The following is a 25,867-nucleotide window of genomic DNA, read 5'->3' as shown; positions in this document are numbered from 1 at the left end:
ACGAAGACTGATGGTCTTTCTCTTCAGGAGTTACTAGTAACCGTCATCAACTGTCTCACCCCAGTCTGAACCCTAAAGGTTTTTTAAAGCAACCACCTAATAAATAATTTTAATTTTTAGTAATTCAATTTAAAATAGTCCAAAAATGTGTGTATGTAGTAAGAGTGACTCTGCTTTTTAAAAACAATAGGTCCAGCAGCTGGGATAAAACTAAAACAGAAAATTCACTGAGCATTAATAATGACAGAAGGAGTCAACTTGAAAGAAGAGAGCACATTTAAGAAAATTTTGATGAAATGCAATTAATCTTACTAAGTAATTTCAGTTTGGGATTAGCTGGAAGTATGCAATTTGGGATAGAAAAAGTTTGATCCATTTGAAAAAAAAAAAGATGGGCACTAAAAGGTGAAGATAAACATGTGGTCTCAAGACAGAGACAGCAGCTATAATTAAGAACATCTAAAGATTTAAAACAATGACATCAAAAGGAGGCCTAATGAAAATAGATTGCTTGCTTTTGTTGTTAACCTGTGTAATAAGCCTGTCTGTTCCCTGCATAGTCCTTTTTCCTAGCAAACAACTTGGGAAATGAGCTAGCTAGGCAGAAAAATAATCCTTTTAAAATATAAATTATTTTAATAAATAAAGAATAACTCAAGCTACAAAGAGTTTGGAAAAGAAGAAAAATAATCACTCATAATATCACTACCATAGCATATTTACTGTTCCATTTCTGGTGTTTTTCTTTCTATCTTTAAAATTTATGCATCTTTTGTTTCATTCATTCACACAGCAGTGAACAATATAGACTAAAAACATCCCTGCCCTCATGGAGCTTATATTAGTAGGCAAAGACAGCAAATAAGTGAGTAAATTATGTGGTGTGTTTGAAGGTGGTAAGTGCAGTGGAGAAAATGAAGCACAGTAACGGGGATGGGTCCAGCAGGTGCTGTCCTTTTTAACAGAATGGTCAGAGTGCGGCTCCTCGAGAAGGCGGCTTCTGGGGAAGCAGGAGAGCAGCTGGGGAGTGAGCTAGGAGGATCTCCGGGGATCAGGGGGCCAGGCGGAGGAGCCGGAGACTGCCCAAGCCCTGCAGGGAAGCCGGCCTGGCAAGTCTGAGGAGCGCAACGCCGCCTGGGCTGGCTGGGGTCTGCTCTGGTCCTCCCGCCGGCCGTCAGCCGGGCAGGTGGCCTCGGGGACCCCGAGGCCCATCTGCCCTTGTATCACGTCACTCACTGGAACCTCTCCAGTGCTCCATGTTTTGCCTTTTTTTCATTTAGGCCCCAACAGTTTTTGTTAAGACTGTGAACCCAGGCATACTGTCTAGTTAGTTACTACTATGAACGGAAACTTTTTCTTAATTGCAATTTTTTAAAAAATGGTCATTGCTGATATATATGAACACTATTAATTTTAGTATATCTACTATATTACGATTTCTCAGTTGATTCTTTGGCCACTTCTAGGCTTAAAATTATGCCACCTACAAGGTGTAATAATTTTACCTTTTCCTTTTCTATACTTATGCAACTAATTTTTGTTTCATGCCCTCTTGTAATTGTCAAAAACTACCTAAAATATTAAATAATAATCAGAATATTGGGCTCCTTTATTTTATTCTGGATTTTTATGAGACTGTTTTTAGTAGTTACCCGTAAGTACAATGTTCACTTCTGATTTAAACTACATTCTCCATCACTGTGAGAACGCATCCTTACACTCCCATTTCCATGCATGATTTTATTAGGACGAGGGGCTGATGATCAAATTCCTTGATTATTATTTTTAAGAGTTCAATCCCCTGATGTGATGTACCAGTATTTAAGCATCTTCTAAAGCTGAACTATCCTCACATTTTCGGGATGACCTTGGTCATGAGTGAGGTATGGTACGGTGCTGGATTACAGTCACGGGTACTATTACACGTAAGACCTTCACGTCTGTGTTGACGCTGCAGTTTCCTTCTGGACGCAGGAAATTGAGCAGCGTATTAAACAAGAAGGATATTTACAGGACTCCACACTAGTCGACGTCAGACAGAAACAGCACAGGTGAAGGACACATTGCGGTGTTGCGGCAGGAAGCAGGTGACTCGAGCGGCCCCGGAGGCCGGCCCGGGGCGACGGCAGGTCTCAGGCGCCCCGCCCCGCCTGGCTCTGCGGGCGCCGAGCCCGCGACGACGGAAGCGCCAGTTCCGAGTCGAGAGCGCCCCCGCTCCCCGCGGCCCTGGACGCTGAACGCCGGAGCTGCGCTCGGAGCGCACGGGGAACTCACGTCACCTGTGCGGGGCCGCGTCCCCTGAGCCCGTGCAGATAGACGCTGGCTGCGAGTTACATTCTTCCAGCAACTATTCTAGAATGTCTCCAAATTGCTTGTAAAATGCTGCCCTGGGGAGAGGGGACGGGAAGCTTTCTCCGAGGAAGTCCCTCCAGGGAGACAGACGCTTAATTTGTTCTGTGGTCATTGAATACAGTAGGTTAAAAAGTTGTTTGCTTAAAAAAAAAATTCCCGCAAATTGGAATTCCGCAGTGGCTCCTGCAGTTATACTAAGGACTATATAAAATAGTCCTTACTAAAATCTTTGGAGTGCCACCTTCTCAGCCTGTGTAAGTTCGCTTCCCCGGCACATCACTATGTCTCTGTCATGCTTTGTGTAACAATATTAATACCAGAGAACATTACTGAACACATACAACATTCCAAGAACATTATCTTGTTTAATTTTCATTTCAACCTATGATTCCTATCATCTCAAACAATTGATAAATGACGACTCAGAAACTCAGATGCCAATTACATTTCCCTTGGTTATGTGGCTAGTCAGTGGGAACACTTGCGTAAAAAAACAGTTGCTTGCTGAGAGAGAGGTTATATAGATGGTGAGAGGGTAAATGGGATTAATCCAATCCAATGAATGTTTACTGAACATCTGACATGAACTAGACTCAGTGATAAAGTCTAGACTGAGTTAATGAAGTGGGCAAGAACCTTTAAGGTCTCCGCTTGCCTTTGTGCCCTTTTCCTACCAATCTCTTTTCTTTTTCCACTACTGCAGCCTCCTTATGACTCTATATTTTAAAATTAATTTTAAAATTATTTTGTGATTGAGAGGAATAGTAGTAATAATGACTACACAGCAACAGAAATAATCCGTAATATTTATTGAACCCATGCTTTGTGCCAGCCACTGTTCTAAACGCATTAACTCATTTACCCAACAGCCCAGTGAGGTCAGTGCTATGGTGATGGCACAACATTAAGTCACTTGCTCAGGTTCACACAGATGGAAGTATCAGAGCCACGCTTTGAACTTGATCTCGGTTTTTCTAGGGAATGGTCCATGAGCCAGGCCCCCAGCAATCAGTGTGCTGTGAGCACCTGCTGGTGTGTTTTCAGAAGGAATGCAGAGCAACGGTTAATGCAGCCAGGCAATAAAGGAGCTGTTTTTACTTCCGGGCTCTATGTTTAGGAAGTAACACAAAGAAATTTTGCTGAAATCAGAGAAAAAAACTAACAGCCAAAGTTATAAAGTAATGAAAAATTAGGTTCTTGAAAAAAATACGATTAGGAGTTTGAATTATTTGATGCATGGAAAAGCTGTCAGAGGGATGAAATCTGAGTGTTCTCAAGTATAGCAAGAACTATAGGAAAGGGTTTTGACTAGTGATGAGCCGTTTCTACAGAAGGCATTTAAAAGGAATAGACATCTTAGGATATAAGGTAATACTTGACTGCTGGTTAAGAGAGAACCATTGGAAAATCTGTAAAGGGACATAGGGAAATTTGTGAGATTTAGAGAAGAGGGCATGAATTCCAGATGGTCACAGTGTCATTCTGTCAAAGGTTTGGACAGAGGAGTAGTTTTCATAGTGTTCTCTGTGCGGCTCTAGCAGTTAATTTATTCCCTGAGTCTTTTTTGAGTATCTACCATTTGCCAGTTTCTGTGTGAGCTGCCTGGTTACAATAGCAAAGGGAAATGATGTGGACTCAGCCTTCATGGAATTTACGGTCTGAAGGGGCAGACAGATAAAAGAGTCAAATCACCACCTAATAAATAGAAAACTGCTTGACTAGATATCTTGATGGTGTCCTTCTCCTTCCCATGCCCCCCTGTCCTCCTCCCATTTGCTCTGCCAAGCCTGGAGCCCAGCCCGGCTCGTGGCCTCAGGGGAGGTAGGGTGGGGCAGAAAACCTAGCTGGTTCCAAGGCTGGCTGCTTTTGTAAAACAAAACACAAACCCTCAAGGGATGAAGATTCCGAGGGTAGAGGAAGTAGTAGAGCAGATAGTCCTGAAACTATAAAGTGATGTCCTTAGGCTTGAGGGGAGGAAGGAGAAAGAGAGAGACAGTGAGATCCCTGGTTCCTGGAGAGAACCCTGCTAGAGGTAGCAGACCCCTAACGTGTGTGGGGTCCCAGAGCAGAGAGGATCTATGATCCCTGCCCCACTGTGTGGCCCCACTGAGGGTGGTGAGACCGCAGCGGGGGAAATATCTTCAGGCAGAACAGCTCCGCTTTTCATAGGGGCAGGCATTGTTATTAGACTCTCTACAGAGAGGAAAATTAAGGCACAGAGATGTTGATACTGGCTTAACGCAAGGTTGACATAAGGGAAGCCATATTGTAGAAAAGAAATCATATTGTAACTTGGTGGGGTTTTTTTAACTTTTTTTATTGCAGTAACATTGGTTTATAACATTATATAAATTTGAGGTGTACATCATTATACTTCTATTTCTGCATAGACTACATCATGTTCACCACCCAAAGACTACAATCCATCACCACACACATGTGCCTAATCATCCCTTTTGCCTTCCTCCCTCCCCCCTTGCCCTCTGGTAACCAGCCACCCAATCTCTGTCTTGCTGTGTTTGTTTGTTTGTTGATCTACTTATGAGTGAGATCATTTGGTATTTGACTTTCTCCCTCTGAATCATTCTGCTTAGCATAATACCCTCAATGTCCATCCATGTTGTCACAAATGGCTGGATTTCATCGTTTCTTATGGCTGAGTAGTATTCCATTGTGTATATATACCACATCTTTACCCATTTGTCCCTTGATGGGCGCTTAGGCTGCTTCCAGGTCTTAGCTATTGTGACTAATGCTGCAATGAAAACAGGAGTGCATGTATCTTTATGCATGAGTGTTTTCATGTTCTTTGGATAAACACCCAGCAGTGGAATAGCTGGATCGTATGGTAGTTCTATTCTTAACTTTTTGAGGAATCTCCATACTGTTTTCCATAGTGGCTGCACAGTTTGCCCTCCCATGAGCAGTGTATAAGGGTTCCCTTCTCTCCACATCCTCTCCAACACCTGTTGTTTCCTGTCTTGTTATTTATAGCCATTCTGACGGGCGTGAGGTGCTATCTCATTGTAGTTTTGATTTGCATTTCCGTGATAGTTAATGATTTTGAACAACTTTTCATGTGCCTGTTGGTCATCTGTGTATCTTCTTTAAATAAACCCACACATCTATGGATAGCTAATTTTCGACAAGGGAGCCAAGAACATACAGTGGAGAAAGGAAAGTCTCTTCAATAAATGGAAAACTGCAAAAAAATGAAAGCAGACCATTATCTTACAGCACACACAAAAATTAACTCAAAATGGATTAAAGACTTGAATGTAAGACCTGAAACTGTGAAACTTCTAGAAGAAAACATAGGCAGTATGCTCTTTGACATCCGTGTTGGCAACATATTTTCAAGTACCGTGTCTGACCAGGCAAGAGAAACACTAGAAAAAATAAACAAATGGGACTACATCAAGCTAAAAAGCTTCTGCACAGCAGAGGAAACCATCAACAAAATGAAAAGACAACAAAGGAAATTGGGAGAAGATATTTGCAAACCATAATCTGACAAGGGGTTAATATCCAAAATATATAAAGAACTCATACATCTCAACAACAATAAAACTAACAACCCAATTAAAAAATGGGCAAAAGACCTGAAAAGACATTTCTCCAAAGGTCATATTGTAACTTTGAATGACCTCTGATTAACTGACATGCTCTGTAGATTTTATGGCCCCTCCCAGCTGCTATAAGTTGATAACTTTGTTCTTTTGAGCTCCTTAGGAATTCGATGACCCCTGGGCAGAGAGTCTATGCTGATAGCTGTCATCAATGATAACTGAAAGATCAGAGTATAGGGCGTTGCTCCATCTCTGATGCATGTCCAGTAAAACAAAAGACTATCAGGAACTAAGACCAGATGGCTGCCCCACCCAGAGACCAGATGCCTCCTGCACCTGGAGACCAGGTCAATATATAGCTGGCCTGTAGTCTTTGTTCTGTAAGATGGTTCTTTTGGACATTAGTTGGCCATCTTCCCCCATGCTAGCAAGCTGTAATAAAAAGCCCTTTCTCAGGGGCTTGGGCCCCGTGGCCTAGTGGTTAAGTTCAGCATGCTCCACTTCAGCTGCCTGGATTCAGTTCCTGGGTGTGGACCTATACCACTTGTCAGTGGCCATGCTGTAGCGGTGACCCACATACAAAATAAAGGAAGATTGGCACAGATGTTAGCTCAGGGCAAGTCTTCCTCAGCAAAATAAATAAATAAATAAAAGACATTAGAAAAAAGTCTCCATTTAAAAAAAAAAGTCCTTTCTCTCCTTCCCCCTTGCCTCTTGACTATTGGCATGTCTTGAGGCTGGCAGACGACCACATCCTTGGGTGGTAACAATGTTAAGTCATTGGCTCTGGATCTCACAACTAACAGCAGGGGTCAAGGGGGAATTTTAACTGAAGCAATTTGACTCTAGAATCCAAATTCTTAGCCATTTGCTCTCCTGCTTCCAAGTAAATAGAGCTCATTTCCTTATTCAAGCATGTTTGTTGACTTTGTCACTCCAGGACAGCACTCTTCTAGAAACGGTCAGACCAACACGGTGTAGTCATTGTTATCTTTCTATAAATTGTGTTTGCTAGTAAATCCTTGCAATTTCTAAAAAATGCAAATAAGGTAATAGCTGCCCATTACACATCTTTGCTAAGAATGAAAAGTGACCTTGCAGAATCTAAATTGTCCAGATGTGTAAGTTTATATTATATATAATACAATAATGTATACACAGTAGGCTAAAAGTATACAAAACACATACTTTATACTTTTTTAGCCCCAGATTCTCTATGCTTATTATTTAATATAATAATTTATAACCATTAATACAGAATAAGTAAATCTGATTACACTTTTGGTGCTGTTGGCTTTATCTGAATTCTTTTTTCCTTTTCACTTTCATTTGAGGATCATTGAAACTGGGGCCTACTTTTGACATTTGGTGACTCGTAGCCTTAGTAATATTTCACAAGCTGGTAAATATTTGTGAGTTGATATGTATGTATGTGAGTGTTTACATAGGAAAACAAAACTCGATGTGTATCAGAAGAATAATTAAGGTACATCAGAGTCATCCATAATTTTTTTTTCCCATTTTTCTCCCCAAAGCCTCAATAGATAGTTGTATGTCATAGTTGCACATCCTTCTAGTTGCTGTATGTGGGACGCGGCCTCAGCATGGCCTGACAAGCAGTGCATCGGTGCGCACCCAGGATCCAAACCCGGGCCACCAGCAGCGGAGGGCGCACACTTAACCACTAAGCCGTGGGGCCAGCCCTGTCATCCATAATTTTTAATACATTTCTAATATGATGGACTACGACTGAAGCAACAGATATAAAATAAAGTGGAAAACTTGTTCAATTGCCTTTTTCATTCAAATCCGTTTCATACCAGCTATGTGCCTAATTCAGAAAAAAAAAATAATGCTTTGGAAATATACAGTACGTGCACTGAATTTTTCACATGACCTTGGACAGCCAGTTCATTCCATTGCTTCTCCGAAGCACAGTATGTTTATGTCTCTTCTTGGTAGTGAAGCTAGAGCACAGTTGAATACGGGGCCATGATTGTATTACACTGTACAAATCACAACACCTTTCACATGCATGGTTTCACTTAGGCATAAAACCAGGCTTAGCTGTCAGTTTAAGAGCCATAGAGCTGGGCCTCATTTTAAACCTGTTTTATTCCTCTAAATCCAGTGTTCTTTCCAATATAAGGTAGCCATTCAGTGTTGGGCCACAGCTTTCAAAAAATATTTTGTTTTGTAGATTCATATTTTATTAAAAGTGCCCCTTCATCTGCAGAACCATAAGACCAAAGGTTCTTACTGTGGAGTTCATGGAAATATAGGGGATCCACGCAGGGAGAGTCTTTGGGCTCTGTGGCCTTCTTAACATCAGATGCAAACTGTACTGTGCATATGCAGACAAGCATTTATTTGAGGAAATAGCTAGTGGTTTCCAAAACATTCTTAAATCTGGGGACCTCTGCCCTCCAAAGGATAAAACCGTTGAGTTAGATATTCTCGACTCAGTCTCTACTTTTCTAATTCTATGATGTGCTTCATAATTAAGGATTAAGTATGGCATGGTTATGCTTGAAAATAATACCTTCTTAATAAATTTATAAAACCATGTGGCCTAAGTCTCATTGATTTGTTTCCTGCATCATTAGTTGGCTGGAAAATTGCATTTTGATTCTTACCAATATTTAGAGGAGGACAATCTCGCCCTTGATTCTGAAATTCCACTACTCAGTTTTGCTCAAAAGCGAAATATAAAAGATAAAAATTTTCCTCACGATCTGGCTCAAAACCACAACTTGGAAATTAAGAGCACAGATTCTTAAGCCAGAAAACTTGGCTTCTAATTTGGCCATAGAATTTATTAACTGTGTAAAGATTTACTGAATCTCCCTATGCCCAGGTATCCCTTTTTTTATTGTGGTAAATATACATAACGTAAAATTTACCATTTTAACCATTTTAAAGTGTACAGTTCAGTGACATTAAGTACATTCACACTGTTGTGTAACCATTACCTTCATCCATCTCCAGAACTTTTTTTATCTTCCCAAACTGAAACTCTGCACCCATTAAACAATAAATCTCCATTCCCTACTCTCCTCCAGCCCCTGGCAACCACCATTCTACTTTCTGTCTCTATGAATTTGACTACTCTATGTTCCTCATACAAGTGGAATCATATAGTATTTCTTTTTCATGACTGGCTTATTTCACTTAGTATAATGTCCTCAAGATTCATCCATGTTGTAGCATGTGTCAGAATTTCCTTCCTTTTCAAGGGTGAATAATATATCATTGTATGGATAGACCACTTTTGTTTATCCATTCATCTGTCAATGGACACTTGGGTTGCTTCCATTTTTTGGCCTTTGTGAATAATGCTGCTATGAACATGGGTGTGCAAATATCTGTCCAAGACTCTGCTTTGAATTCTTTTGTGTACATACCCAGGAGTGAAATTGCTAGATCATATAGTAATTCTATTTTTAGTTTTTTGAGGAACTGTCATACTGTTTTCCACAGTGGCTGTAGCATTTTACATTCCCACCAGCAACACACAAGTGTTCCAGTTTCTCCACATCCTCACCAACATTTGGTATTTTCTGGGTTTTTCTGATGATAGCCATCCTAACAGGTGTGAAGCAATATTTCATCGTGGTTTTGATTTGCATTTCCCTAATGGTTAGGGATGTTGAACTTCTTTTCTTGTGCTTTTTGGCCATTTGTGCATCTTCTTTGGAGAAATATCTACCCAAGTCCTTTGTCCATTTTTAATTGGGTTGTTCGTTTTGTTACTGTTGAATTATATGAGTTGTTTATATATTCTGGATATTAATCCTTTATTAGATATATGATTTGCAAATATTTTCTCCCATACTGTGGGCCAGGTATCTTTTTTTAAAATGAAGATTCTGTTCGTCCTCACTTTATAGATATATTAGTTTCCATGGCTGTTGTAACAAATTACCATGAACTTGGTGGCTTAAGTAACAGAAATTAATTTTCTCACAGTTCTGGATGCCAGAAGCTCGAAATTGGTATCACTGGTCTCAAATCAGGGTATTGACGGACCACACCCCTCCAGAGGTTTTAGGGAAGAATCCGTTCCTTGCTTCTTCCAGCTTTGGTGGCTGCTGGCATTCCAACCTCTGCTTTCGTGGCCACATTGCCTCCCCTTTTCTGCCTGTGTCAAATCTCCCTCTGCCTTCCTCTCATTAAGACACACATAATAGCGTTTAGGGCCCATCCTGATAATCCAGCTTCGTCTCCCTATCTCAAGTTCTTTAACTTAATCACACCTGTAGAGATCACTTTTCCAGAAAAGGCAACATTTACAGGTTGCAGGCATCAAGACCTGATATGTTTAGTGACCATTATCCAGGCTGCTAGAGGAGGCCTGCTCCGAGGAGTCAGGAGATGGCCTAAGTTAACACAGTGCCTGTGCTGTGGTCAATGGTCACGTGTGTGCACTGTCATCATCATTATTATGTATTTTGTAATAGTGGTGTCAAACGCCCCTTGAAATCACTAATGGGGCTCTTTCTTTACATATCTTTTAAATTTTTCTCAAAATTGGCAGTGATGCCAACTGGAACGTCCCCAAGAGAGAGCAAGATGGGGCAAATCACATGCCCTGTGCCCCTCTCCCGTCCATTTCTGCAGAGATGGAGTCTGGCTAAGACTGGCTCAGACCTTGGAGGAGAAACTAGCTCTCAAAAGCTCATTCTGCGGGCCAACCAAAGGCTGGTGCCCTGGTGATTAGGTGGGGCAGGGCTGTGGCTTGACGTGCACTGAATATCTAGTCTCCAACCTTCTCCTGGGACAGTGGTGCATCTCAAGGGCAAAGAGGTGGGGGAGAAAGAATCCTTTATCAGCTTCAATCACCAGAATTCACTCTCCTCTACGGACAACACTGCTATCAAGTGAGCATAGACATATGATCATTTTACTCAGTTTGAATTTCCCAAAGAGAAGTATTAATTATCTCTAAATGGAAAACCATACAAAAAATATTTATTTATGTACATAATATATAATTCATAATATACATAATAAAAATGTATGTATACATAACATGTATACATACACGCACATACGTATACTTCTCTTTGAGATATAAAATCTATTCAACAATTCAGAGAATAATCATTGAATGCCTACTATGTGTCTGGCTTTTTTTCAGGGCTGGAGAGAGAGTAGTGAACAAAATAGGCTCTTGTGGAATCTACATTCTAGTGGGGAAAGAAAGACAGCAAGTGAACCAATAAGTAAACCGACATGCAGTGTGTCACATGGGGAAGAGGGGAGGAGGGTGCTGTCTTCTATAGGATGGTGACTGGAGCAGGACTAAGTCCTGCAGGTGCAAGGGAAGACTTTTCCAGGAAAGTGAAACTGCCTAGTGTTGGGGAAGAGGGAGAATCCCCCTCCTCCGCCCTTTCCCTCAAGGTTCATATGGCTGGCCAAATAATTAAAAGACAGGTTAGCAGGAGAAAATAGTACCAAGTTTAATAACATGTACACATGGGAGAAACCACGGAAACTGAGTTTCTCAACAAAATGGCAGAGATTCTCATCTTAAATACTATCTTCAGCTAAAGACAAAGGAGGATGTTGTGGGTGGGGGCAGTCAGTTATGGGAGATTACCAGAAAAGCACAGTAAACAAGAGTAAGGTTATTATGCAGACTTAAGGCCTCCCCTTCCACATTGATAAGTTTCTAGAGATGAGGTCATCCCCCCTCTTCCCAGTACAGAGAGCAAGATACTTTTACAAATGGAGATTTCCCTTAAAAATGTAAATGTTTGTCTGGGAACTCTTTTCAGGGCCACCTAGAGAATGTGGCTGGGGAGAGACAGAATTTTTGATAAGAGGGGCTTGGTGTCTTTCCTACCGTAACATCTATTTTACATTATATTACAGCCATCGGATGATAGTGGCTCCTTCCTAAAATAGGTCTTCTATGTTAAATTCTTTAGGCAGTTTGGGGAAGTCAAATGTCTGTCAGAGAAAATAATCAAGGTATGGAGACATATTTCAGGGTGGCCAATTTTAATCTCCCACACTAGCAAGTCACAGTTCTTTCTTTATTAGTAGTACACAAAATAATGGTGTCACTAAAAATGGTAGTGTCTTAGAGTCACCAAGAGACACACAAATACTTTTATACTGATGACTATTTTTATTTTCAAGGAAAATTAAATCAGAAATAATATGCTTCTCGCTTAAATTGAATTAAACAAGAAATTAATACCACTTTTTATTTTCTTCTGTGATATTAATTTTAGTGCATCCTTGTGGAAAATATACAGTAACAGAAATCATGGAAACCCAACAAACACTTTTTCTGATCACCTAATTATCACCAACTAGATCATCCTTGTTATGAGTTGAATTGTGTCCTTTTGAAATTCATATGGTGAAGTCCTAAACTCGAGTATCTCAGAATGTGACCTTATTTGGAAATAGGACCATTGCAGACATGGTTAAGTTAGGATGAGGTCTTTAGGTGGGCCATAATCCAATCTGACTTGTGTCTTTACAAAAAATAGAAATTTGGACAAAGAGACAGATATGCACAGAGGAAAGACAATGTGAAGAGAGGACATGGGGAGAAGATGGCCATCTACAAGCCAAGGAGAGAGTCCTGGAACAGATTTTTCCCTCGTAGCCCTCAGAAGGAACCATTCCTGCCAACACCTTGATCTTGGACTTCTAGCCTCCAGAACTGTGAGACAATACATCTCTGTTGTTTAAGCCACCTGGTTTGTGGTACTTTGTTACCCTAGCAAAAGAATACAATCATAATCTAAAAACTATAATTTATTAATTTATAATTAGAGAGAAATGAATATCTAGTGGTTAAAAGCCCCAAAAAATTTCAAAAAAGGATGTTCCTTACTTCATGGATGTTGTCACCATTGGACAAAATTTGTTCTTAAGATAGTCACCCAAGTTCTAAAATTTTGCTCCAGAGCTGTGTAGACAACACACAGTGTCCTTGTGTGTTGTGAACAATGTTTTCACTCCATATTTGCAGGTATGTACACATGTATAACTTTCATTATTTTTCTAATAATGGGACTTAACCTACATTTCCAGGTATTATTCTGCCTAATGACAGAAATTGTGGTCATTTCTCTGGTATTTCCTGATATTTCACATTTAAACTTCAGTTAATTCATGATTTTGCCTTCTTCCTGAGGGACATTCCATTTTGAGGTCAGCTATGGAGTCATGGCCCTGGGGAGGTACAGTGGAAGGAGGACAGGGAGTGGGGTGGCACAAGGCCTCTGCTGTACTCAGCTTGTTCTTTCATCTGCTGGCATCTGCTGAGCCACAACCCATTCTGCCTGGGGCCTGGCTGGGGCCATTCCTCCCATTGACACCTACCAGGGTTGACACCTGCTTAGCGGTCTGCAGCCCCACTGTGGAAGCCAGTGTTCCATGGATGTAGTCTTCTCCCACCTGACCCCAAGGTTCCTTTGGGTGCATCAGCCTTCCCTCACATCATTCATGCCCCTTTTTGGGGATGGCAGGAAGCTTTAGGATCTCTCCCACACCCTTCAGAGGGACTCTCCTAAGCCTGTCTTAGCCTAGAGCTGCCACCACCACTCTATAGGTGCTGCAGAATGGAGGGAGAATCTCACATCTGGCTTGTTTTAGCCACTCTCCTGAGCCTTAAAAGTCACCTCTACCTTGGGCTCTCCAAATTTTCTGGGGGCTTTCTCATTGAATCCACACAGTGCACACACTTTCTGGAGCTAAACTGGCCTTGGTTGAGGGCAGCAAAGCACAGGGCTCCCTTCTCAGAATTACTTCTGGGGGTCAGCCCAGGGATTGCTTCTCTCTGCTAGGTGCAGACAAGAGAGCTGTCAGCTTACACCTGGACCAAGTATTTTGTTTGTCTTCCACCTCCTAAAATAAAAACTAAGAATTTTGAGGTCTCTCTTCTTTGGAGCACAAAAGACCTACATCCAGCAGTCAAAAAGGGGAGGTCCCAGGAACACAAGAACAGAAATGCATTGAAGCCCCTAAGGTAATTAATATGCCAAATACTACCCTGCCATGTACGTTTCCTTTTGAGACAATGTATTCCTACTTCTCTTTCTCAGGGGTTTACTTCTTTTGTAATAATTGTATTGTTGATAAGAGGCTCCATTGTCCCTGGTGTCCACATCACACTTTCTTAGTTAGCTGAGTGCTGGAGAAAGCATGTTAATTTGCATGTTCAGAAAACTTGGTAATTACACTGTTCCTGCTTTCATGTTATTGAAGGATACATATAGGACAGAAAGCATACGATTAATGATTAGTTATTAAATGTGCATATTAAGTTGAACATTTTCACAACAGAAAAGGGACCATTTCAACTCTCTTACAGTGTATCAGTCAAAATGCGGTGGAGTAACCAGTAAAAAGATTACTAAGTAATCTTTACGTTCTTCCTGTACTAATATTTATTTCATTCTTCAAAAATGCATATAATTTATTAGTGTTTCTTTTAGAAATTTAGTTTTGTCCACACTGAATCAACTTTAGAGTTAGAAGGGCCTTTAAAATTTTTAATTCTAATTTTCTAATTATATAGGATAAATTCAGGGCTGGAGAATTTAAATGACTTGCCCAAGGTCATTCAGAATTCAAGATCTTCTGTTTCCCCAGGTTAAACTTCTTTCTACTATACTGTGCTGCCTCTTACACCAGATTTAGAATGTTGTTTATGAGGAAATTTTGTTTAAGGTATGTCTGAATATATCTACCAAAATAGTAGTGAGGGGGAAAAAACTTAAAATAGGGACAGAATCCAATTTATTAGCATGCTTTGCCAGCCTCATATTGTTCCACTGACATAAAGTTCCTCAGAAATGTAGTTCATAGCCATTCTGAGACATATTGCAGGTCTGTATAAGTTATAAAAGATATGATCAGCATTTAATGATATTTTTTAAAACACAGCTGATAGTAAAATGAAATTGAGTCTTTTTCCCCATACATAAAAGTAAACTAGATTGAGCTATTTGATGTTTTCATCCACTTTCAAAAATAATCAGTGATGCAGCTCTGAAGATGGAGGCATGGACCATCTATTATGGTATCATTATTTCCAGAAGAATTGTTAGCATATCAGATAATGTAACCCAAGGAGCATAAATCAACTTGCAAAACAAAACGGAGTGGGGAGGGGAAGAGGATTCTATTTAAATGTGTGGAAAGAAGAGATGCTATAAGTAACAGTAACCCATATGTAGCAGGAAAGGAAAGTGTTCAAGGATTTCAAATGCTGTAAAAGATGTGTCCTGCCAAGGAAACAATAGTTCAAATGGCAGAAGCATCTTTTCTAAAATAGCAAAGCCCTTTCCCCTGGCCCAGCAGGGGAAGAAAAACTTTTGCGAAAGAAGGAGCAGGGAAGGAGCGTTGAAGAGAGCAAGGCAGGCAGCGGATGTAAAAGGACGCACAGTGCAAGGATATGTCAACTCCGCAGCAGAGGAGGGGCAGAAGTGGCAAAAGCCCCGCGCTCACCAATGAGACGCCCTGGGCCCTGCCAGAAGGAGTGGAGGTGGGGAGGGCAGCATAGCACAGCGGCTGTGCAGTCAGACTGTCTGGCTTCACACTCTGGCTCCGTCACTTTTTGGCTATAGGACTTTGGGCAAATTACTTTACTTGCTGGTTTGTGTGGAAGATTTAATGAAATAATATATGTAAAGTGCTGGGCCGGCCCCGTAGCTTGGCGGTTGGGTGCGCGCGCTCCGCTGCTGGCGGCCTGGGTTCGGATCCCGGGCGCGCACCGACGCACCGCTTCTCTGGCCATGCTGAGGCCGCATCCCACATGCAGCAACTAGAAGGATGTGCAACTATGACGTACAACAATCTACTGGGGCTTTGGAGGGAAAAAAATAAATAAATAAAATCTTTAAAAAAAAAAATATATGTAAAGTGCTTAGCTGGGTATATGGAATGCAGTAAGTTCTCAATAAATGTATTAGTATGTAGCACAGAACAGGCATTTTACAAATGTTTATTCTCCTCCTAAACTTCTTCAGGGGAGTTTTCCTAATACCACCTAGGAGAGGGCTTGGAGGCCCAGAAAGATGAGAGCTGGTCTCTAGGAAAAGAGAGTTTACCAACTTTAATGGAAAGAAAGGTATTAGTTTGCCAGGGCTGCTATCACAAAATATCACGGACTGGGTAGTTTAAACAACAGAAATGTATTTCTCACAGTTCTGGAGGCTGGAGGTCCGAGGTCAAGGTGTCCGCAGGTTTGGGTTCTCCTGAGGCCTCTCTCCTGGGCTTGCAGAGGGCCGCCTTCTCACTGTGTCCTCACAGGGTCGTCCCTCAGTCTGCGTGTTGTTTGTGTCCTAGTCTCTTCATTTAAGAGCACAGTCATGTTGGATCAGGGCCCACCCATATTAACTCATCTTACCTCAGTTACCTCTTTGAAGGCCCCGTCTTCAAACACAGTCACATTCTGAGGCACTAGGGGTCAGGACTTCACCATATGAATGCTGTGGGGACGCAATTCAGCCCATAACAAGTAAACATACATGCCTGTGTCAACAGTTTAGTAAGCGTATATAAATAATCACCTGCAGTATTTTTAAAAATTATTTTAAATTAATTCCATTGTTTCCAAGTCCTTATTCAAGACTGCTATTCTATTGTTTATGAGATAACTCCTGTATAATAATGAATTTTAAGAGATCCAGTGCTCTCACCTTGATTCAGAAGTCCTGCTCGAATCCTGTATCAACCACCTGAGGGTTTTGTGATCTCTGGATTTCTTAAATTCTACTTCTTCGTCTGTAAAATGGGGATAATAATTTCTATCTCAAAGAGTTGCTGTGAAGATGAGATGAGGCAATCTAGTAAGAATTCAAGGAATATTCTCTTTGTTTAAGTACACACAACCAAACTTGCGTGCAATCTATTGGTGTCAGTCATCAACTTGGTGCCTAGGCAGGGAGTACTATTAATTATTTAGGCCATCAGTTACAAAGACATCAGTTATAAAACAATTTCCCAACAGGGATATACTTGGTTTGGAAGTGATGACTGGCACCCAAGCAACCCTCTTGAACCATGAGGTAGAAGCAATGTGTTGAGGATGGCGGAGTAATGTGATAGAGGAATCTTGGCCCCTGATGACTCTGGAGCAATCATACAACCTTATACAGCCTGACTCTGGTCTTCAGTTATATGGGAAAAAAATTAATATTTGTCTTGTTTAGGCCACTATTCTTTTGGATTTTTGGCATTCACAGTTGAATCTAATCCTAAACTGACACAGAAGTTTTATTTTATGAATAATAAAGAGTTTACTGTATAATCCTAGTACAGTATCTGTACACAGAGTTCAATAAATTGTAGCTATCATTATTATGATATGAATATAGACTTATAGACTCCAAAAAAATCACTAAAAAAAAATCTTTAGAATAAACATATTCAGCAAAGTTGCAGGGATACAAATACAAAAAAATTATTGCATACCTTTATAGAAGCAACACAAAGGTAGAAAATAAAAGAGATTCCATTCATGGCAATGGCAAAACATTTGATTCTTGGGAATTATTTCAACTTGAACATAAGATTTTGTTAAAAAAAAATTAAAATCCCTTTGGGGAAAGAAAGGAACATAAGAACAAAAAAGAGACAAATATTCTACTCCTAACTAAAAAGACTAAATTAAGAGAACTAGTAGAGTTAGTTATAACAACAACAATAAACACGTAGAGACCTTACAAGGTGTCTAGCACAGTTCTCAATGCTTAATATGCATTAACTCATTTATATACAGCAGCTCAATAGCCCTGTGAAGTAGACATTGTTACAATATGTGTTTTACAGAAAAGGAAACTGAAGTATAGAGAAATAAAGTAACTCCCTCAAGGTCACATACACACTAAAAAATACAGCTAAATTCCCAATAAACCAGATATCTGTTTATGCATATTTGTTTATTCTGGTTCTGAGATGGATGTAAACACGTGACTATTGAATAATAGAGCTTAACATTAAAGATGAATAATCTAGGGTAGCGCTGGTGGGCTAGTGGCTAAGTTTGCATGCTCTGCTTCAGCGGCCCATGGTTCACAGGTTCGGATCCTGGGCATGACCTACACACCACTCATCAAGCCATGCTGTGGCAGGCGTCCCACATATAAAGATAGAGGAAGATTGGGCCTGGATGTTATCCCAGGGCCAATCTCACTAAAAAAAAAAAAAAAAAAAGATGAATAATCCTGTTGGATAAATTCAATTATAAAGTAAAAATGTAACAAAATAAGAAGGAAATTGATATTTTTATATCACAAATAAAACAAAAATTTTATTGTTCACCACACGGCACACTGAGTCTGCGCTTTGAAATACTCCCTTAGCTTCAAACACTTAGCAACAAATGGAAAAAGAATAAAAATATAAAACCAAAAGAAAATCCAAGATCATAAACAAGCAAAACCCCTGAGCGGAAAACTTTAAGAGCACTTCAGAGCAGCGAATAGTGATGAAGACAACCATTAAATTTGCTCTGGTTCTGGAAGGAGGAGGTGGTGGCCACAGAGTCCAGTTTGTGAGAGGCGGAGAGGGGCTGAAGAGCTTTCACTTGTAGAGAGCCAGGGCAGGCTGGGGAGGGGCTCTCACACTCTGAAAGGAGACTGAAGGAAAGAGTTGCTGCCCACCACTTTAATCTGTGAATTTTCGCAAGCTATGGGCCTAGACAGGGGGCAGGACAGACACAGCCTGGAGCCAGGAACTGAAGCCAGCCAACCACCAGCTTCAGGAATGGATATACACTATCCTCAATATTCCCAAGACATTGTAAGAACTCAAAATTCTAGAATTGGCCATTCTCTTCAAATTGATGCATAAAATAAATTCACTTTTTTTTCCTGGAACTCGATATCAGAGATATATATGGAGGAGACAAGAACCAAGAATTGACATTAAAATTTTGAAGAAGAACTGGGGCCGGCCTGGTGGCGTAGTAGTTAACTTTGGTGCACTCCACTTCCACGGCATGGATTCATGGATTCGGATCCCGGGTGCGGACATACAACACTTGTCAGCCATGCTGTGGCAGCGACCCACATACAAAATAGAGGAAGATTGGCAATAGATGTTAGCTCAGGGTGAATCTTCCTCACAAAAAAAAAAAAAAATTTTTTTTTGAAGAAAAACAAAGAGGGGGGAGGTTCCTATCACATATAATAATGCTAAAGTTTGGTGAAAGACTAATACACCAATGAACCAGAAGAAAGAGCCCCAAAGCACAATCATATATATGGCAGTCAGACAGATGACAGAAATCACAAACTAGTGGGGAAAGGTAGGTCTCAATAAACGGTTTTGAAGACAACTGATTATCCATAATGGAAAACATGTGGCTCTCCACCACATACACCAAGAACTCAAATCAATCTTCAGGTAGATTCAACAACTAAGCATGAAAATCAAAACATGGGAAAATATCTTTATGACTTCAAGTTTCTTAGAGAAGATATCAAAAACACAAGATATACTTAAGAAAAGATGGAAAAAATGTAACTTCTCTAAAATTAAAAACTCCCTTGCATCAAAAAACACTATACACTGAAAATGTAAGCCATAGATTAGAATAAAATACCTGTGATGCACATAAGCTGCAAAGGATTTGTATCGAAAGCGTAAAGACCCACAGACATTACGAAAAATGACAAAACTTTTCAACAGAAGAATGATCAAACTAGGTGCACAGAAAAATGACAGAGGAAGAAACAAGAAAGATCTTCAACCTTACTTGTACTCAGGGAAATGTAAAATTCATGGGTTGGTGAAAAACTGTAACGATTTTGCAAAGCAACTGAGTAATAACTCAACCATGTCACTTCTAGGTATATACATAGTATGAGTGTATACATGTATGTATACACACATAGATACATGCATACATATAGGTATATTTACATATGTACATACATCATAAGTATATATTCGAGCAGAAAAAAGATGCAAGAGAAATGAGCAGAAAAAGAAATGCCGGAGAATGTTTATTGAGTTATGGTTTGTAATCTCAAAAAAATTAGAAACTGACCTGATAATTGGGAATAATATACAAAAGCTAAAATAATAACACTAGATCTACATGTTTCAAAGAGAATGAAATGTAAATAGCATATTTTAACATAAAAAAACAAAATTAAAGCATGATACGTACAGAAAATTCCATTTAACTAAAGTTTTAGAACATGCAAGCCATATCATATATGTTTTATGTTTACATATATATATAGGAATAGTATAAAACTGTGCATGGTTATAGTAAATGCTACATCTGGAGGGATGCTTAGCTTTAGAGAGGGAGGGAAGGGGCCTGCATTGAGGAGGGTTACACAGGGGGCATCAAATATATCCCCTCGTAAAAATCAAAACAAACAAAAACTAACAAATATGGCAAAATGCTAAATTTATATAGGTCTATGTGGTGTTTTGGGGGTATGTTTTATATTTTTTCTATACATTTCTGTGTGCTTGATACATTTGATACTCTTTTGTAAAAGCTTGCTTTCTAAAACGTGCAAATAACTGAGACAAATTTATAACTGCTAACACTCAAACTCCATGTGATTATTGGTTAAAGGAAATGAACTGAGCATTCAAAAATAGGGAACTCAAGAAATCATCACACCGATTAATCCATATCCCTGTGGTTGTTTAATAAACAGAAATTTTAGCAACATTAAGATACCATTAGATACCTATTTACTAAATAAATAGAAATTATAAAATGCCACTGCTGTCGGATCTGAGAATGACATAAATTTTAAATGTTTTGATTACATGGTCAATTGTTTTAGTTTTTCTGGATAAAAAACATGATGAGCTATGAAACTATTGGATACGATTTGGCACAATAATCCTGCTCTATGGAACATTCTCCAAGGAAATAAACAGATTAAGAAGTTATTTACTTAGAAATATTTAATCTCATGCTATTTATGATTGCAAAAACAAAAATACATCAGAGAAAACCCAAATGTCTAAGAATAGGAGATGGCTAAGCAAGAAAGTCATATTACAACATAAGATCACTGCAGAGCTATAAAAATGTCAACTGTGTGCTCATGCTGACACATGGAAATATGAAATAAAATTAATTTTATAAAGCAGAGTTGTAAAAATGTCAACTGTGAAAACCATATGGAAATATAAATTGAAATTAATTTGAAAGAGCAGAACACACCATTTCCTGATTTCATGATTTCCACTATGCAAAAACAACAATATTTGGTAAAGATAAGAAGAGAATTTGGAGGGAAACAAATAAATTGAGTCGAGTTTATTGGATTCTTATTCTTTCCTTTACAGTTGCCTAAATTGACCTATATTCCTTAATAAAACAACCACAGGGATTTTGTCAGTAGTGTAATGGTTTTATGAATAAACAAACACGTTTCTGCCCATGAGGTGTGAGGAGAAAACACCTTCCTTTGGTCTTCCAACACTGTTCATCCTCTAGGCACGCAACCACATGATGTACTGGGGAACAACATTTTTCCCTAATAGATATGCCCAGTCTGAATACACCACATTAAAATTTTACAATGGTAATAGTTGTTTATTAGTTTCTTATTTTATAAAGAATATAGCTGCTGCACAATAAAATGTTAAATCCATTCACATAACACTAACTAGAATAGTTTATAACAATCATGTCACCATGAGCTACAAACCTGTATTTCACGTACATTTCCATAGGTCATTCTGTGCCATAGCTAAGGTTGATCTTCCACCTGGATCAAAATGCATATGAGTCAAAGGAACAAATAACGCACAAAAAATCTAGCTTAGTTCCCTTGCCAAAAATCTTTTGTTATAAATGAATGCATGAAGGAAATTATAGAGGAGGTAAAATTCTAACAAAAAGGTTATATTAGAAAAACAAAATTAGCTCTCTGAGACAGAGAAGATGTGAATAATTTTTCCATAAGAGAAAAATTATTTTTAAAGTCTCCTGTTCTATCTTAAAAATCCAGGCAGATTTTGCCCCTACTCCATAATGTATCCATGTTTATTTTAATATGAAAATAATGTTTTAAGTCATCACTTAAATAATTTAATTCTATCTCCTGCCAAAGCTAGAGAAAAACCAAGATTCCAGGAAGATAACTGTGAATTGGTAGACTTTCAGCACATGGTTGCCCACCCCTCCAGGGGAAACCAACCCCTGTCTGGGACCCCGGGCTCCAGAGTACACCCTGAGTGGGAGGGTTTGAATGACAGCATTAAAGCCATGGAAGGAGGGAGAAGAGCTGATGTTTGCTTTGCTCATAAGATTGTCTTTACACTTAACCTTTTTGTTTTTCAAAAAGAAAATGAAATCAGCAAATCTTTTTCAAGGTAAAGGATGTTGATACTTATTATTAGAAAAGAATTTATATATAGTTTAATACACTGTTTCCAAACATTAGACTTCTTGGTGAAAAATAATATACAGTATTAACTTTTGCTTCATAATATCTTTCTTTGTTAACCTACAAAGAATGCCGCTAAAAGTTTTGCCATTAGATATCTGGTTATTTAAGATAAGATGTTCTCAAAGTTGGATTGTCAGAAATCAGTGAAACCTAATTAGCAACATTCTAGAAAAAATGGAAAACTATAGAAAAAATAATTATTTTTTCCGTTTATAAAGAAAAAATTATGCTAATAACTCAATGTAGTAAGAGATGATATTAAGACTGAGTGAAATATTTAGAAAGAAAGCCCTAAAGGGGCATTGACAATATGATAAAAGGCCAATATTGTACGTCTGCAATTTGCACAATTTGCTACTTAAAATTTTCCCTCAGAGCTTAAAATGGAATGTAATGATGAATAAGAAGAAACACGTGGATAAATGTTGACCAAAGCTTGTATGAAGATTATTGCACAAAAATGTTGCAAATACTATTGGAATATAGTATAAAAGTACAGTAAAATATAAGTAGAGTGTTAGACCTTATCTACATGCTGAGTAAACAATGGAGCAATTCAATGAGCACAAATCAATGTGTGGTACTCTGGCTTATTGGTCTTGTACACATGAAAAATTTAGTTTGATTATTAAGACTGTTAGTGATAAAGTAGGAGTCCCAACTTTTGATTCATATTTCCTATTCATTTATTTTGGTCGTGGTTTGTTTCCAGGCTTAAATTAGAGCCTGTGGAAGAAAGATGAGAGCAGAGCACTAGCCTGTGGGTTGGAACTCTATAATAGAAACCAGTCTGAGCATCAAGATTTATGTGTTGAGTTGGAACGCAAGGTAAGATAATGGAAGATTCAAAAAGGGCAGTTAGGTTTTTTTTGGAAGATGGAGGTTATCAAGTTGCGTGTCTAGAGCTCTATTTCGTAGCATCTGGGTCACTCTATACGCCAGAGACTAAAGAGTTGGCACTAAACAGAGACAAGAACTAAAGTGAAAGGAAATAAAAGGTGGAAGGGAGGTGAATTAATTTAGCTTGAGAAATAAAATGATGATTAAAGAGTAGACTATAACCCCAGATAAATAGGCTAGTTACTTGCATACATTTCACCATGACAATGATTAGTGAAGGCAGACAGAGAAAGAAAAATCTGAAGACATAATAATGAAAGCATACATAAGAAATATTAAATAGGTTCCTGAAGGTTGAATTGTAGACACAGCAATTCTTCTTATATCACCCTTGTCATCTTCAAGTATTTATTGAGCACTTGGTAATTGTTCTGGCAATTGTTTGAATATGCCTACTTTTCTTCAGAGGCACTTTATTCATGTAAATATGGAATCCGCAACACAGAAAGGCTTCAAGTTCATCCAGGTTAAGCCTATATTGATGAATGAATTTCCTCCACAGTATATTTCTGATGAGCATTCACTCAGCTTGCTCTTGAACATGATGAAGCGGGTTCAATTCCAGAAACTTTGCACTTTTCACATGTGCAAAGAACTGTGCAAGGTGCTGAGAGGGAAATAAAGTCAAATTAGAAATGGAAACTTGGAAAAGTCACTGAATTAATCTTTGAAGTACCCATCCCGATCCAAACAAAGCCGCTAAAACAAATTAAAATGAGAAGGCACTCATTTTCATGTTCTAGAAATAAACACCAATACAAATACACAGGGGAATGCAGCGGGTAACACTAGGAGCTTCTGCGTCTGGAAATATCAGAGATGAATGACAGTTTGTGCATGACGGAGGACTGGAGCCAGACACGATATTTAAAACTAGGGTTTGGGTGCTCTCTCCTAGCTTAAAGGAGCCTGAAAACTGCGATTTTTGCTGCATCCTTGCAGTGCAGCCAGAAGAGGAAGGTCCTCACTGTGTTGGTGACTCTGTCTACAGTACCCTCCACATCACGGTAGAAGAGAAGGCCAGGGCTGCCAAGAAAAGACCTGAATCTGGACAAGAAGGCGAGAACCAGGTGGAGGCAAAAGAGGGGCGGCGCGGAGAGAGGGCCAGGGGAAAACAGATCTCTATTTAAGCTTCCAAAGGTAATTAACACTGAGAAAAACAGTCAATAAACCAAAAGTGGAAGATGAATTTACCAGTAATAAAGAACAAATAAGAGGACAACATCAAAATGACTCTAAAATAAGTATGTTTAAGACACTCTCAGAAATAAAGGAATACAATCTATGCAGTAAGTCATTATGGCTCCCGGTCGCGGGCAGCCGGGCGTAGAGGGCGGTCGCGGCGGCAGGGTGTCGGCTACAGAGTTTTAGCCTAGCTGGCAAGCGAGCAACGTCCACCTCGGTGTGTGCACGAGCACATGGAAGTGTTGTGAAGAGTGAAGACTGTGCTCTCCCCAATTGTGTCGACCGTCGTGACTATCCCTTGCCTGATGTGGCCCACGTCAAGAACCTGTCCGCCAGCCAGAAAGCCTTGAAAGAGACGGAGAAGGCCCCCTGGAGCAGCCTCTCCACTGATGAGCAAGTTGAATTGCGTCGCAGTAAGTCCAGCGAGAGCTTTGCTGAAATGAGCAGGAGCACGAACGAGTGGAAGACGGTTGCGGGCGCTGCCACGTTCTTCATCGGCTTCGCTGCTCTCCTCCTGATCTGGGAGAAGCACTGTGTGCACGGCCCCGTCCCGCACAGCTCTGAAGGGGCGTGGGCGGCCAAGCAGACCACGAGGATGCTCCACATGACGGTCAGCCCCATCCAGGGCTTCTCTGCCAAGTGGGACTACGACAGGAACAAGTGGAAGAAATAAGAACCCGCCGTCACCGTATCCCAACCTCACCTTTTCCGTCACCTCCACGCGGCTCAGCATGTTTACTGGAACCATTATGTCGTGAACCAGCGCTAATAAATGAGCAATTTACGTGAAATCCTTCATCATTGTTTCTTAGATAACTAAATGGAAATGTCTGTTATTTGAAATACAATAGGTTTCTCCCTCCTCCCCCAAAAAGAAATGTCATTATGAAAGAGAAAAAAAGTAACTTTCTCAATAGAAGTTGAATGGGCATCTGATAATATCCAAACTTGTTCATGTAAAAACAAATGAACAAAAAACACTTGGTAACAAAAGATAGTGGAATTTCGTTTACCTGGAAAAGGGTGTCTACAAGGGCCTACAGTAAACATAGTAACTTTAACTTTAGAAGCATTGCCATTAGAGTTGGGAGCAAATTAAGTCTGCCCATGATCCCCGACAGTTCAAATATGGACTTGAGGTCCTAACTAATATACTAAGATTAAAAAATATTTTAAAAAATATCTTTTATACCCTTGAGTAAAAGAAAGATTTCTTTAAAAGACACAAAACTCAGAAATCGTAAGGATAAAGGCTTGTAGTAAAAGGATATGCACCAAATTCATAATAGTGGTTGCCTCGGGAAAAGGAGGCAGAGAGAGACGAATGACGGGATGATAAAGGACTTCAACTTTATATATAATGTTTGGTTTCTTAAAAAATGTCAATAACGCTTTATAAGTGTTAACAAATGTTCCTTCTGATTGGTAGATACATAGGTGTTAATTGCATTA

The 25,867-nt window shown here is 39.5% G+C and overlaps 1 protein-coding gene across 1 annotated transcript; it reads left to right on the top strand.

Moving 5' to 3' along the window:
- The first annotated feature begins 933 nt into the window (after positions 1 to 933).
- LOC101400134 (cytochrome c oxidase subunit 4 isoform 1, mitochondrial-like) lies at positions 934 to 25,088 on the top strand. Its single transcript, XM_004421129.3, has 4 exons — positions 934 to 1,027; positions 1,958 to 2,051; positions 24,129 to 24,300; positions 24,561 to 25,088. The coding sequence occupies exons 1-4, from the start codon at positions 934 to 936 to the stop codon at positions 25,086 to 25,088; spliced, it is 888 nt and encodes a 295-aa protein (XP_004421186.1).
- The last annotated feature ends 779 nt before the right edge of the window (positions 25,089 to 25,867 follow it).

This window comes from Ceratotherium simum, chromosome 14, assembly GCF_057802395.1.
Source record: "Ceratotherium simum simum isolate JZ-2026a chromosome 14, ASM5780239v1, whole genome shotgun sequence".
Classification (NCBI taxonomy): domain Eukaryota; kingdom Metazoa; phylum Chordata; class Mammalia; order Perissodactyla; family Rhinocerotidae; genus Ceratotherium; species Ceratotherium simum.
This window is presented reverse-complemented; position numbering and strand designations above follow the sequence as displayed.

Excerpts from the sequence above, each read along its gene's own strand:
- LOC101400134 (XM_004421129.3), top strand. The coding sequence starts at position 934 with ATGGGTCCAGCAGGTGCTGTCCTTTTTAACAGAATGGTCAGAGTGCGG. Across the intron at positions 1,028-1,957 it reads AGCAGGAGAGCAGCTGGGGA|TTTCCTTCTGGACGCAGGAA; the intron begins GTGAGCTAGGAG and ends TTGACGCTGCAG. Across the intron at positions 2,052-24,128 it reads GTCAGACAGAAACAGCACAG|CTTAAAGGAGCCTGAAAACT; the intron begins GTGAAGGACACA and ends GCTCTCTCCTAG.